At 35.5% G+C, this 12742-nt stretch overlaps 1 protein-coding gene across 2 annotated transcripts in view; it reads left to right on the top strand.

The window, feature by feature from the left end:
* Positions 1–2390: 2390 nt before the first annotated feature.
* LOC306871635 (rab-like protein 6) overlaps positions 2391–12742 on the top strand; it is a 28386-nt gene continuing 18034 nt past the window's right edge. Inside the window, exons 1-8 of one of the 2 annotated variants that reach the window (XM_079419696.1) lie at positions 2391–2534; positions 2659–2816; positions 4473–4886; positions 5995–6129; positions 7547–7594; positions 9126–9178; positions 9865–9956; positions 12181–12321. In XM_079419696.1, coding sequence (XP_079275822.1) covers positions 4757–4886; positions 5995–6129; positions 7547–7594; positions 9126–9178; positions 9865–9956; positions 12181–12321 — 599 coding nt within the window. In that variant the 5' untranslated portion in view covers positions 2391–2534; positions 2659–2816; positions 4473–4756. The remainder of the gene's footprint in view (positions 2535–2658; positions 2817–4472; positions 4887–5994; positions 6130–7546; positions 7595–9125; positions 9179–9864; positions 9957–12180; positions 12322–12742) is intronic. The other variant, XM_079419697.1, reaches the window with a different exon arrangement.

Genomic DNA, 12742 nt, shown 5'->3' with positions numbered 1-12742 from the left:
ATTCTAACTTTTTTCTCACAATTGCAAGTTTATGCCTCTCAGTTCTGAGTTTATATCTCACAATCCTGACTTTTTTGTGAGATATTTCTTGCAAGATGTATACTTTTTTGTATCCTGTGGCAGAAACGGGCTTCCATACTCTGCACTCTTTTTCTTGTGTAATAATTCAAAAATTCAAATCAATATTTCATGTCATGTATTTATTTGGTGAATCAGTGAGATAATGCAAAGAAATAAACTTGTTCAGGGTGATGCAAAACCCTCAGTTTCAAATTATGATGATCTGACTGGAGTTTATTTAGCATTGTGCGTTATTGTTTACCTAGCTATGTAGCTAATAATTTCACTTTAAATAACTAAATTAAATAAGCACTGACATGCAAAATGCAGAATTGCACCTAACACATTTTGTGTGGTTTTATGTTTTTAGAAACATATTTAGAGCTGCATTGCTGTTTGTAAGCACATTATGAACAATAAATAGCATTATTGTTTATGTATTTATACCATCTATTGTGTTTGATAAGATTGTTATGCTCTGTTAGCAACTGCACAGGGTGAAATAAAAGACTCTGAAGTAATTAGATAAACATTTTTAAAAAACCTAAGCTTTAATGTTTGACAGACTCGTGCACAGCAGGCCACATAATATGAAACCTCATCTCTTTGTTTCTGTTTCAGTTTTGCTTGTATATGTGCGTTTGCACACAGACATCCACTCAAACGATAATAGTGTACATGGTGTAAACATTCAGATGAAACGCACACTAGAACCCTTCATGCATATCTCAAAGCACTTTTGTCCGATATGGACCATGCAGCGCGTCGATATACATCATATAGTCAGCTGACAATCTTTTCCTCTGTTGCTAAGCAAATATAACATCTTTCAGATGGTTGTTGCGTCCGTTCTGTACCGCCACGCCTCTTTTACATGCATTAAAGGGATATGGTGATCCTGACAATAAACATGCATGCGACAAAATAAGAATTATGAGACAGACGCACTGACTTACCGCTCAGCGATGAGATTTCGCTTTCATTTGCTCGGTTGAGCGCGGCTTCTGCTGGACGGAGGCGCGCGGCGCGGCTGCTGTGTTTTGGTGGTCGACATTGTTGAGAAGAGCGCGTGCTCTTTCACAGGATTACGTCATAATGTGAGCGTGCACTGGGCTTTTGAATCCCTGAGTTTTCTCTTTTTTTTCCCCCTAACAGGAGGACTATCTATTTATCATGATAACCTCCTGAAATGCTGGCAAATTTGTATTTGGTGCATAATGTAAATACATAAAATCCATTTAAATGTATGCCACTCATATTCTTTATTTTATTACTGTTAGTATTATTTAGTTTTTGTGCATAATGTAAATATAGTACATAATATTCATACAAATGTATAATATTCATATAGACTCTTACACAGATCTACTGTACATGCACAGCATCATATGTAAAACTAAAATAATGAATAATGATGATAATAGTGCTGATAATAATATCGAGGAATTTAGAAAAATAGCATAATATTTTATAAATATTATAGAATAATATTCAAAAATATTTATAAAACCAAATTGTCAAAACATATGCATGTGCTATCTATTTAGAGAGAGAGCGTATGAGATAGATAGATAGATAGATAGATAGATAGATAGATAGATAGATAGATAGATAGATAGATAGATAGATAGATAGATAGATAGATAGATAGATAGATAGATAGATAGATAGATAGATAGATAGATAGATAGATAGATAGATAGATAGATAGATGGATGGATGGATGGATGGATGGATGGATGGATGGATGGATGGATGCATGGATGGATGGATGGATGGATAGATAGATAGATAGATAGATAGATAGATAGATAGATAGATAGATAGATAGATAGATAGATAGATAGATAGATAGATAGATAGCACATGCATATGTTTGAATATTATTAGAATATATTACTGTATATGTTGAATATGTATACATGAATACCAAATTAATATTTGGTTTTCTAAATATAAGCCTATAAAATATATTATTATATTACATGTTGTATATATGCATAATCACCCCCCTCCCCACACACACACGCACACACCCACACAATTTATTATTGTATAATATATTATATTATAGAATATTGTTATATTATATGCATGTTTTGATTTTTTTTGTTTTATGCATTCATATATATATATATATATATATATATATATATATATTCTTATTACTGTATATATTATATTTTATATCTGTTGTGACTAGTGTAGATACTGTACTTTGCAGGATCCCATTCTATCGCTAGAGGCGTTAGCGCCGTAGCGCCGCTATTCATCATCCTACCGCACGAGGCGCTGCAGCACAAGCGTCGCGCGCCCCTCTCGCTGTCCTCACGGCATTCCACAGCTGATGGACTCGAGGGATGAGAGAGGGATGCTAAGGAAATGTTTTCCTTCAGCACAGAAAACGGGCTGCCGCTAACCCCAGCAGACAGCAGAATGTGACTGAAATATCGCAGGCGAAGACCGTCAACCAGGTAGGGAGGTAGTGAGAAATGAAGCGTTGCTGTTCGGTTTGTGTTGTATTTGACACGTCGCTTTAGCAGCTGCTGGCCCTCAAACAGACGAGCGCTAATAATTCCCCTCTCTAAACACACACAGCTATCAATGAGCGCCTTCACTGGCACAGTTTTCACACTTTCCCGTCAGAGGCTCAGCGAGGTTTAGCAGCTTACAAGGTGAATATAAACCTCTGCTGACTGGAGCTGCAAAAGAGCATTTAACAGCTGCTTCATCTGTGATTCTGATCAAACTGACAGGTGAGAGATAGTTAGATCAGTATAACAGAATACTGTTAAATGCTGCTTATTTAGTTTTAGAGCAAAATGATACGAACTGTTTTGTATAATGTCATTTATTGTGCTAAGCTAGTATTTAAGGTTAGCTACAAATGCATATGTGACCCTGGACCACAAAACCAGTCATAAGGGTCAATTTTTAGAAATTGAGATTTATACATCATCTGAAAGCTGAATAAATAAGCTGTTCATTGATGTATGGTTTGTTAGGATAGGACAATATTTGGCTGAGACACAGCTATTTGAAAATCTGGAATCTGAGGGTGCAAAAAAAGTGAAAATTTTGAGAAAATTACCTTTAAAGTTGTTCAAATGAAGTTCTTAGCAATGCATATTACTAATCAAAAATTAAGTTTCAATATATTTACAGTAGGCAATTTACTAAATATCTTCATAGAACATGATCTTTACTTAATATCCTAATGATTTTTGGCATAAAAGAAAAATCAATAATTTTGACCCATGCAATGAATTTTTGGCTATTGCTACAAATATACCCCAGCGACTTAAGACTGGTTTTGTGCTCCATATTGTTTATATAACTAATTTGATCTATGAATCTGCTGCGTCTGTCTTAATCTGAGGTTGTGTTGATGTTTATGCTGCTTTCGAGGTTATATGATGTAAATATAAAATATATGTCAATAATGTAAAATTATTTCTAATGTTTAGATCTCTTTCTACTTGTAATACTTGCTTATAATGCAAGGTTAACATATCATGCAATTTTAAAATATAATGCAATTTTAGTTCTCCTTCTTATGTGTATAGTGTGGATTTAGACCGTTAATAATTTTGACCAATATTTGTACCTATATTCACACTTTTCTACTTAATTCGTAATTGGATTGTTAATCTTTGGCCGACAGATTGTTAATTATTATTATTATGCAAATTATTATAATGTTATAATAAATATTCATAAATATCAGTCTAGTCAGTATTTTAAATGTTCACTCTGCTCTTTTCCATGCAAGTATCTTTTTAAACTTAAATTGTGGTCTATTCCTGACACAAATTGTATTGCTTTTGGAAGAATATACAGGGGTGGCCAAAATGATTAGAACACTAGTATTTTCACCAGCTAAAGAAATGGTTTTAAGTCAGTTATTTCTATCTTTTGCTGCAGTGTGTCAGTAGGTAATATCAGTTTACATATCCAAACATTCATTTTTGCCATTAATTGTAATAATTCAGTGAGATTTTGATTTGCACAAGGAGTCTGACAACACACAGAGATCTGATCTGATCATCATCCAGTCTGGAATGACATGAAGAAACAGAACAAACTGAGACAGACTCAATCCAGAAGAACTGTGGCAACGTCTCCAAGACGCTTCAAGAGACCTACCTGCAAAATACTAGTGTTCTTATGGCCACCACTGTAGCACACATGAATCTGGACTTTTTTATTATGCTTTTTGTGCTTTGCTCTGGTCGCTTTGCTTTCATTTTGTGGAAAGGGACAATGTGAACATACTGGTAAACATCTCTGTGCTCCATGAAAGAAAGAAACTGGAAATGACATGAAAGCGAGTAAATGATGACTGAATTTAGTTCGTTTTTGTATAACTGATGGCAGTTTCTATGATTCCTGTATCTGATGTACCCACACAGGTGATGCCAGCAGACCGGTACGGACAGATATCAACAGTTACAGTGGCTAAAATGGCTCATTTTAGGATTGTAAACTGTTGAAATAGAAAGTAAACATCTGCTGCTAACTGCATTAATATATATTGAAGACGGACTCCACTTTTGGCCTTTAGACCACATCACACGTGCCATCAATATGTTAGGTTAAGAAAGTCTGAAGTCTTCAATCTTTGACACCGCAGTGAGTGTTTCCCTGGAAGACCAGGCTTTAGTATTGCTGGACTGTTGAAGAGGCTTTCATCGAGATGTTTACCGCTCTGAAGAAGCTGGTGGGCTCTGAAGCAGGGCAGCTCAGGGATAGAAATATTCCTGCAGGCCTGCAGTCCATGAACCAGAGTCTACAGAGGCGTTTCGCCAAGGGCGTACAATATAACAGTAAGAGCTTTGTGTTTAATCTAACTTTCTTTCAATAGAGCCACTCACAAATAGTTTTCAATTGTGCTGAAAACATCCAATGTTTTCTTTTAGGCTTGTCGCGTGAGTTTTTCTTTGTCTAAAGTATTATACTGTTGAATAGAACTCGGGAAAACTTGTTTCGCGAGGTTAAACGTTCTTGAAAAGCAAATCGAAACAAAACTCATGAAATCTCTCAAGAACTTGTCTTGGTCATATTTCATTCACAAATCATTAAAAATTAATACATAGAAAAAGAATAAAAAAATATGTATATATATTATTGCAAGTATATATACTAGTAGTTTTTCAATTTATGCTGATTTTAGAAGAAAAAAAAGCATTACAGTATTGCAAATCCGATGAAAATCACCATTGAGAATAGCAATTTTATTTACTTATTTATTGCATTACAGTAATCTGAATTTGATTTAATTGTTACGAAAATGCAAAAACCTGAAAATATAGGTTTATTTTGTCTTTATTTTTCCTCACAATTATGAAATGCAAAGTTAAAAATGAATGCATTGGAAATTTGAGACATCATAACAATTGTTATGAAACTTTGTGTTTTACTGCACAGCAAGACATGCAGTAACTGAATGCTCCTTGCTTTGCCTGCAGCCGGTGTGATGGAGTTTTGTTGAAGTTGTGTTTTGACATGCGATGCTGCATCAGTGAGCCAGTCGGTGTTTCTTTATTGATCTGACTTTGAATACACGTCGTGCTGTTTCCGCGGCTCTGTGTTAATAAAAAATGCATGAATGATACATGATCACCCACCTACTGGCCTATTTTTCCAGTCGCTTCTCCTTGGTAGAGGTGTCTTTTTTTAGACACACAGATATCCTAAGATACCAAGCATTTCAGCTGTGAAAAGCACGTTTTGGTAGATATAGCTGGCACTGTGCTGCATCAGTGCAATTTTTCAATACAAATACAGTACAAATCTGGTGTGAAACTTTTTGTCTTGGTTTAGATCTTTCCATTTCCAATCAGTGCCCATTGTTTATGTATTGAAACTTGGGATTGTTTCATTTGGGGTTCCTTAGATCATATTAATGTTCTTGTGTCTTCTTGTCTCTCGCAGTGAAAATTGTCATCCGTGGGGACAGAAACACGGGTAAAAGTGCACTTTGGCATCGGCTTCAAGGGAAAAATTTTCTGGAAGAGTACATCCCCACGCAGGAGATCCAGGTCACAAGCATTCACTGGAGCTACAAAAGTGAGTATCGCTGAGTACCCCATGCACTGTACCTCAATGCACCTCATAACGTCATCTTTTAGCTTAGGTTAGTGATGCCCTGAAATCTCAGTGGCTAAAATAGCAATTTTCAGATCCAGCCCGAAATAGTTTGGAGGGCTGAAATAATTGGCCAAAATAGTGACTTGCGTGTTGAATGTGTGGGTGTCTATTTCATTCACACAATGTAGATAAACTCAATAAGTGAACATTTCAGCAGTATGAATGCTAGGATTGGATTAACAATATTGGTTTTAATCGATACTGATATGGATTCTTAAATCTCAAACTCAATATTTTATTCTATGCTGGTTTTTTTTTTGTTAATACGTGAACTTTTCTGAACATTATTGCAGCACACCTGGCATCCAATAATCACAATAAGCTTTTGTAATATGAAACAAAGTCTCAGATTTCAAATTCTGTCAATTAAATCACAAAATGCAAGCAGTAAATGTTGTTTTGACAGTGTCGTAACAGATCGCTGTAGCTGCTTCAGGTCAGCCCATCTTCTCTTGCTCTGTACTACTAATTATAGTTAAAAAAATAACTAAATATATGCACTACATTACATTTTTACTTAACCTTTTGTCTTCGTTATTTAATATATGTTTGATAAATCTGTCATGATAGCAAGTTTTAACAGCCACCATTTAAATGTTTATATTTTATCTACAAATAGAAAGTTGACATAAAAAATAGTCCGCATGTGCAATTTAATTAACTTGTTGATTATTAAATAAATATTTAATTGAATATTAAATCAAATGTATTTTTGTTTTCAGTTTTCAGCTAAATTTTAATTTCTATTTTGGTAAAAAAAAAAAAAATGGTGCAATATACACTTATACAAAAAATATTTTTAAATATATATTTTTAAAGTCATTTTAGGTTTTCAGGCCAAAGGCATCCTAAATTTTCTGTTTTTGGCCCAGAATTTTTATTTTGGTGAATATCAGGATATTCAACCCAACACAGAACCATTAATTCATTCAAAATTGTTGCAAAAGTAAACAAAAATGTCCTTAAAATCAAAATAGGACAAAATGTAATTTTGCAGAAGCATACACAATAACCCACATGCGATTTACCAGCCAAACACATTAAGCAATCACTGGGCCAAATATGTTATTAGATTTCAGTCTAATACATGCTCTTGCTGTCTGCAACCCTTTCAGCACAGACCTGCGACTCATTTCTGGCTCACCGCTGGTTAGGTGGTCTTTTATGAAGGGAAGTGGTTTATATTCAAAGATCTTGCCAGTGATCTAAAATAATTTATATAAATAGACTTCCCTATCAGAAAAGAGAAATACTAGGTCATATTTTGTGAAGTATCAGAACCTATTGACAATATTTCTGACTGTATTTTGTTCTTGCTTTGATTTTTGCCCCACAGCAACAGATGATGTAGTGAAAGTTGAAGTCTGGGATGTGGTAGATAAAGGTGAGTCTTTAGGAAGCACTCTGGTACTAGTGACACGGCACTTGCCCTAGTTAGTACAAGTTAGCTGGTGTGGCAATTCAATGTGTGAACTCCAAACTAAATTTTATTTGCAGAGAAATAAGTACTTGAAAGATTTGCACTGAAAAATGCAGACCTAATTAAATGGTAATTTCAGTATGTTTGCAGCTATCTGTAAAGGAAAAAGATGCAATGTATTTTACTTCTTTTCTTATGGTCTGCAAATACTCAAAGGGCAAAAGCTTCCTCCTCCAGAAGGTGTAGGTGAGAACTGTTAGTCAAACATTAAACAGTTTGTGTGTGTGTTTGTGCAGTGATCTTCACCTCTCTTCTTTTACTATAAAACCGTGCTCAAAATAGACCTTACCTTCAGTAGCTTGTGCTATTATTAGACCCTAGTGTGGACTTGCATTTAAATCAGATGAGCACATTTTTCCCACAGTACATTTATTTTAATAGGGGGCATGTGATATGTTTTATTTATAATGGATCACATTTTGTATGCATTTTTGAAATTGTTTCCAGAACCATCTTCTACAATGTAAACGTTATTTCAAACAGCCCCCTTTTAAAAGTTCATAAATGATGCATGAATTGAAAATTCAGTTGATTTTTAAATTATGATCAACAATAATAATACTCTTAAGTCTACCTGCATTTTCTATTTACACTCTTTGTGAATTAGTAGTTGTTACCTGCAAACATTTACCATGGTAACCATAGTTCTCATCCAAATACCACATTCAAGGTGTTGTTAAAAGTTTGTCTTTAGCCACTACTGTTATCCAATGTAATTGTGAGAAAGATTGGCTATATTACACTGAATGTGAACCCATATGAGTTTATGATGGTTTTATAGTAGTAACAACATCTATAGTAACTATAGGAGTAAACTGTGGTTACCATGAACATATTTGCACAGGAAGCTGCTGCTGTTGATTCATATTTGCTTTTGCCTTTTATCATTTATACACATGTAAATATTGAAATAAGATATTGAATACTATATTAACATGACGTCATACTGAATAATGTGGTTTCTGGGAACAAGGTGTGAGATGTGTTTCTACAAAAAAAAAAATAATGCATAACTCTGCAAGTTTATGTATACCTTAGTTTGTTCTCCTTAAAATATAATATTTGAGCTATGTTTAAGTACTGTCAAACCCGGACAATAGCGACGCCAAGGTCATGGGTTCGATTCCATGGGTATGCATGAACTGATTAAATGTGTACCCTAAATGCAATTTATATTATAATAGTATTAGTACTAATAAGAGTAATATATTACTTATAGATTGCTGTGACTGTGAAGTTGTTTAAAATAGTCAGGGTTCCAGCAGTCTTGTAAAAATGTGTAAAGGCTCAAGGCAACTTATGTAAGAGGACAGCAGAATTATAGTTTGGCTGCTTTGGTGGATACTGGATGGGTAAGAATATGAATATTACTCTTCTCGCATCTCAGACTCACAGTTACCTAATTGTAATATCCATGTTTCTTCAACTACTGCAGGGAAAGGGAAAAGACATGGAGAGAATCTGAAATTGGAAAATGAACCTCAGGAGGTATTTGTTAAACAAGAAATAATTGTAGGCAGTTACACTACTGTTTGTACACTGAAGTTTGGAGTTGGTAAGATTTTGAAAGTCTCTTGTGTTGAACAAGGCTGCATTTAATCAGAAATATAGCACAACAGTGAAATGTAATACAATTTAAAATGACTGTTTTCTATTAGAAAATGTGATTTATTTTTGTGTTGCAAAGCTGAATTTTTTCAGCATCATTACGCCAGTCTTCAGTGTCACTTGATCCTTCAGAAATCATTCTAATATGCTGATTTGCTGCTCAAGAAACATTTCTGGTTATTAGCAATGTTGAAAACAGTTGTGCTGCTTCATATTTTTTTGTTCCAATTTCAAAAGAACAGCATTTATTTGAAATCTTTTTGTAACATTATGAATGTTTTTGCTGTTACTTTTGAACAATGGAATTCTTTAAATTAAATTAAAAACTTACCAACAACAAACTTATGGATGGAAGTGTAAATCTGCTGGACAATTGCCAGGTTATTAATACTTCAAAGTTTTGTTTTGACTGAATGAAAAATGCATTATGTAGTACATTTGATTTGTTAATAATCATTTGACATCTCAAAAGTCTCAATGTAGTCTGTAAGCTGATTTTAATGTTCATTCAGCTGGAAACAAGATGTAATTTTAGTAATCTTGGAGTTGTTTTGCTCTCTGTGCAGTCGGAAACCGAGATGGCTCTCGATGCAGAGTTCCTGGATGTTTATAAGAACTGTAACGGTGTGATCATGATGTTCGACATCACCAAACAGTGGTAAGGAATCTGCCTTTCTTTCTGATTTTCCCCACATTCACTCTCTCCAAACCCCTCATTCATTCTCCGTCTCGCTCTCCTGTTCCTCCAACACTCCTTTCCCACCCCGTTGTCGCTCTTTTTGTTCTGTGGTCAGGATCAGGTGCCAGAACTGGGCGTTGCGTTACATCGGGTCATTGAGCGTCTCAGTATCTCATTCTCAGAGTCGAGGAACAAAGAAAGCAAAGAAACCAATACCTGCAGCCCAGTGGCTCTTAAAGGTTCTGACTCTGTTTATCTCTGCTCATTGGATCTGCCTTGCATTCTGCCAATGGCTCTTTCCTTTTTGACCCAAGCACAGCATCACAGGTGCCTCTTGTTTGCAAACCTGGACTGTGCTTTATTGATAGGGCTGTGTTTTTTTTGCCTTAACAATTGCTTTTGTGCTCCTGGGAGCCTTGTTGTCACCTGTGTGTACATTTTAGCTGTTTATACCAAATTTAATCAGTGTCACATTCTTTGTGCGTTGCTTAACAAGAATGATCTAACATATATGAGATATGCTAGTTGTGATGATTTCTATCTGCCTTAAAAGGATCGTTCACCCAAAAAGTAAAGTTCTGCCATCATTTATTCACCCCCAAGTTTCAGACTTGTACAAGATTCTTTCTTGTATTGAACAAAAATTATATTTTGAAGAATGTTGGTAGCCAAACCGTTGACAGTAGCCATTGACTTCCATAGTATTTTTTTTGCATAATATGGAAGTTAGTGTCTAATGTCAACTGTTTGGCTACCGCCATTCTTCTAAGTATCTTCTGTTGTGCTCAACAGAAGAAAGAAACCTACAGTAAATCATGACTTTTCATGTTTCATGTCTCTTTAACTTGGTTCCTTAAATATATATACACACACACATATTATATAAATTTTTATCATATTTATACTTTAGCATTACATATTATTTTATTATATGTTTTTATATTATTTTTATATAGCAATTTTTGTTATTTAATTATTTATCTTTATTTTTTATTATAGAGAGGAGGGAAAAAAATATTTGATCCCCTGCTGATTTTGTACGTTTGCCCGCTGACAATATAGATCAGTCTATAATTTTAATGGTAGGTTTATTTGAACAGTGAGAGGCAGAATAACAACAAAAAAATCCAGAAAAACGCATTTCAAAATTTTTTCAAATTGATTTGTATTTTAATGAGTCAAATAAGTATTTGACCCCTTCGCAAAACATGACTTAGTACTTGGTGGCAAAACCCTTGTTGGCAATCACAGAGGTCAGATGTTTCTTGTAGTTGGCCACCAGGTTTGCACACATCTCAGGAGGGATTTTGTCCCACTCCTCTTAGCAGATCCTCTCCAAGTAATTAAGGTTTTGAGGCTGACGTTTCGCAACTCGAACCTTCAGCTCCCTCCACAGATTTTCAATGGGATTAAGTTCTGGAGACTGGCTAGGCCACTCCAGGACCTTAATGTGCTTCTTCTTGAGCCACTCCTTTGTTGCCTTGACTGTGTGTTTTGGGTCATTGTCATGATGGAATACCCATTCACGACCCATTTTCAATGCCCTGGTGGCTTCAATGCCCTGGCCCTGACGGTACATGGCCCCGTCTATCGTCCCTTTGGTGTGGTGCAGTTGTCCTGTCCCCTTAGCAGAAAAACACCCCCAAAGCATAATGTTTCCACCTCCATGTTTGAGGGTGGAGATGGTGTTCTTGGGGTCATAGGCAGCATTCCTCCTCCTCCAAACACGGCGAGTTGAGTTGATGCCAAAGAGCTGAATTTTGGTCTCATCTGACCACAACACTTTCACCCAGTTCTGCTCTGAATCATTGGCAAACTTCAGAGGGGCCTGTACATGTGCTTTCTTGAGCAGGGGGACCTTGCGGGCGCTGCAGGATTTCAGTCCTTCACGGAGTAGTGTCTTACCAATTGTTTTCTTCTACCAATTGTGTATTAAATGCTGCTCCATCTGAAAGCAGGTGATGGAGATTTACCGCTAATCACAGAACTGGCTTTACTGACGAGATGCTCATGACAAACGCATGCTATATATCGCCTAGCCCTAATCCCAAACTGCACTAAATGTTAAAACTCACATTTTTAGATACAGAGATATATTTTTGGTTTATAAATGTGTATCTAAGAGATATGTCTATGTATAAAATTGTACATTACACGTCAAAGTATGTTTCATATGAATCACAGACTCTTGTTTTTGCTGTAGGACGTTCAACTACATCCTTAGGGAGTTGCCAAAAGTGCCGACACACATCCCAGTGTGTGTCCTGGGTAACCAGCGGGACATGGGCGAGCACAGGGTCATCTTACCCGACGACATCAGAGACTTCATCACCAGTCTGAACAGGTGGGCAGTTCAAGATGAACAATCAATACAAGGGGCTTACGGACCATCTTATTCCAACTCCATGCTTGAAGTTGGGCCCTGTAAAATATTTAATTTTTTTTACTAGATTTAGTTTGATTTTTTTCCCCAAATTCCATTTTTCCAATTTAGTGGATTCTGTTTTAAAGGCTAAATTAAATGCTAGTAATCAAAAAGCATGTCTAATTCATTCAAATCCTGAAATGTGTACAATTTAAGTTTCAAACAGGTAGTCTCGCCTCAAACTCATGCCATTGGTTGAACCAGAAGTTTATATGTCAGATGGCTAAAAAAATATCAAAGTATCATTTTGTCTGTTAACGTTTTCCAGTAAGCCAATCTACAAATGAGAAAGCATTTTAACAAATTAAAATTGCACAGTTAGCTTAAAAGTTTCTCCTCC

Source organism: Barbus barbus (assembly GCF_936440315.1).
Source record: "Barbus barbus genome assembly, chromosome: 6".
Classification (NCBI taxonomy): Eukaryota; Metazoa; Chordata; class Actinopteri; order Cypriniformes; family Cyprinidae; genus Barbus; species Barbus barbus.
Note: the sequence above shows the minus strand (reverse complement) of the source record. Positions and strands in the feature narration are given on the sequence as shown.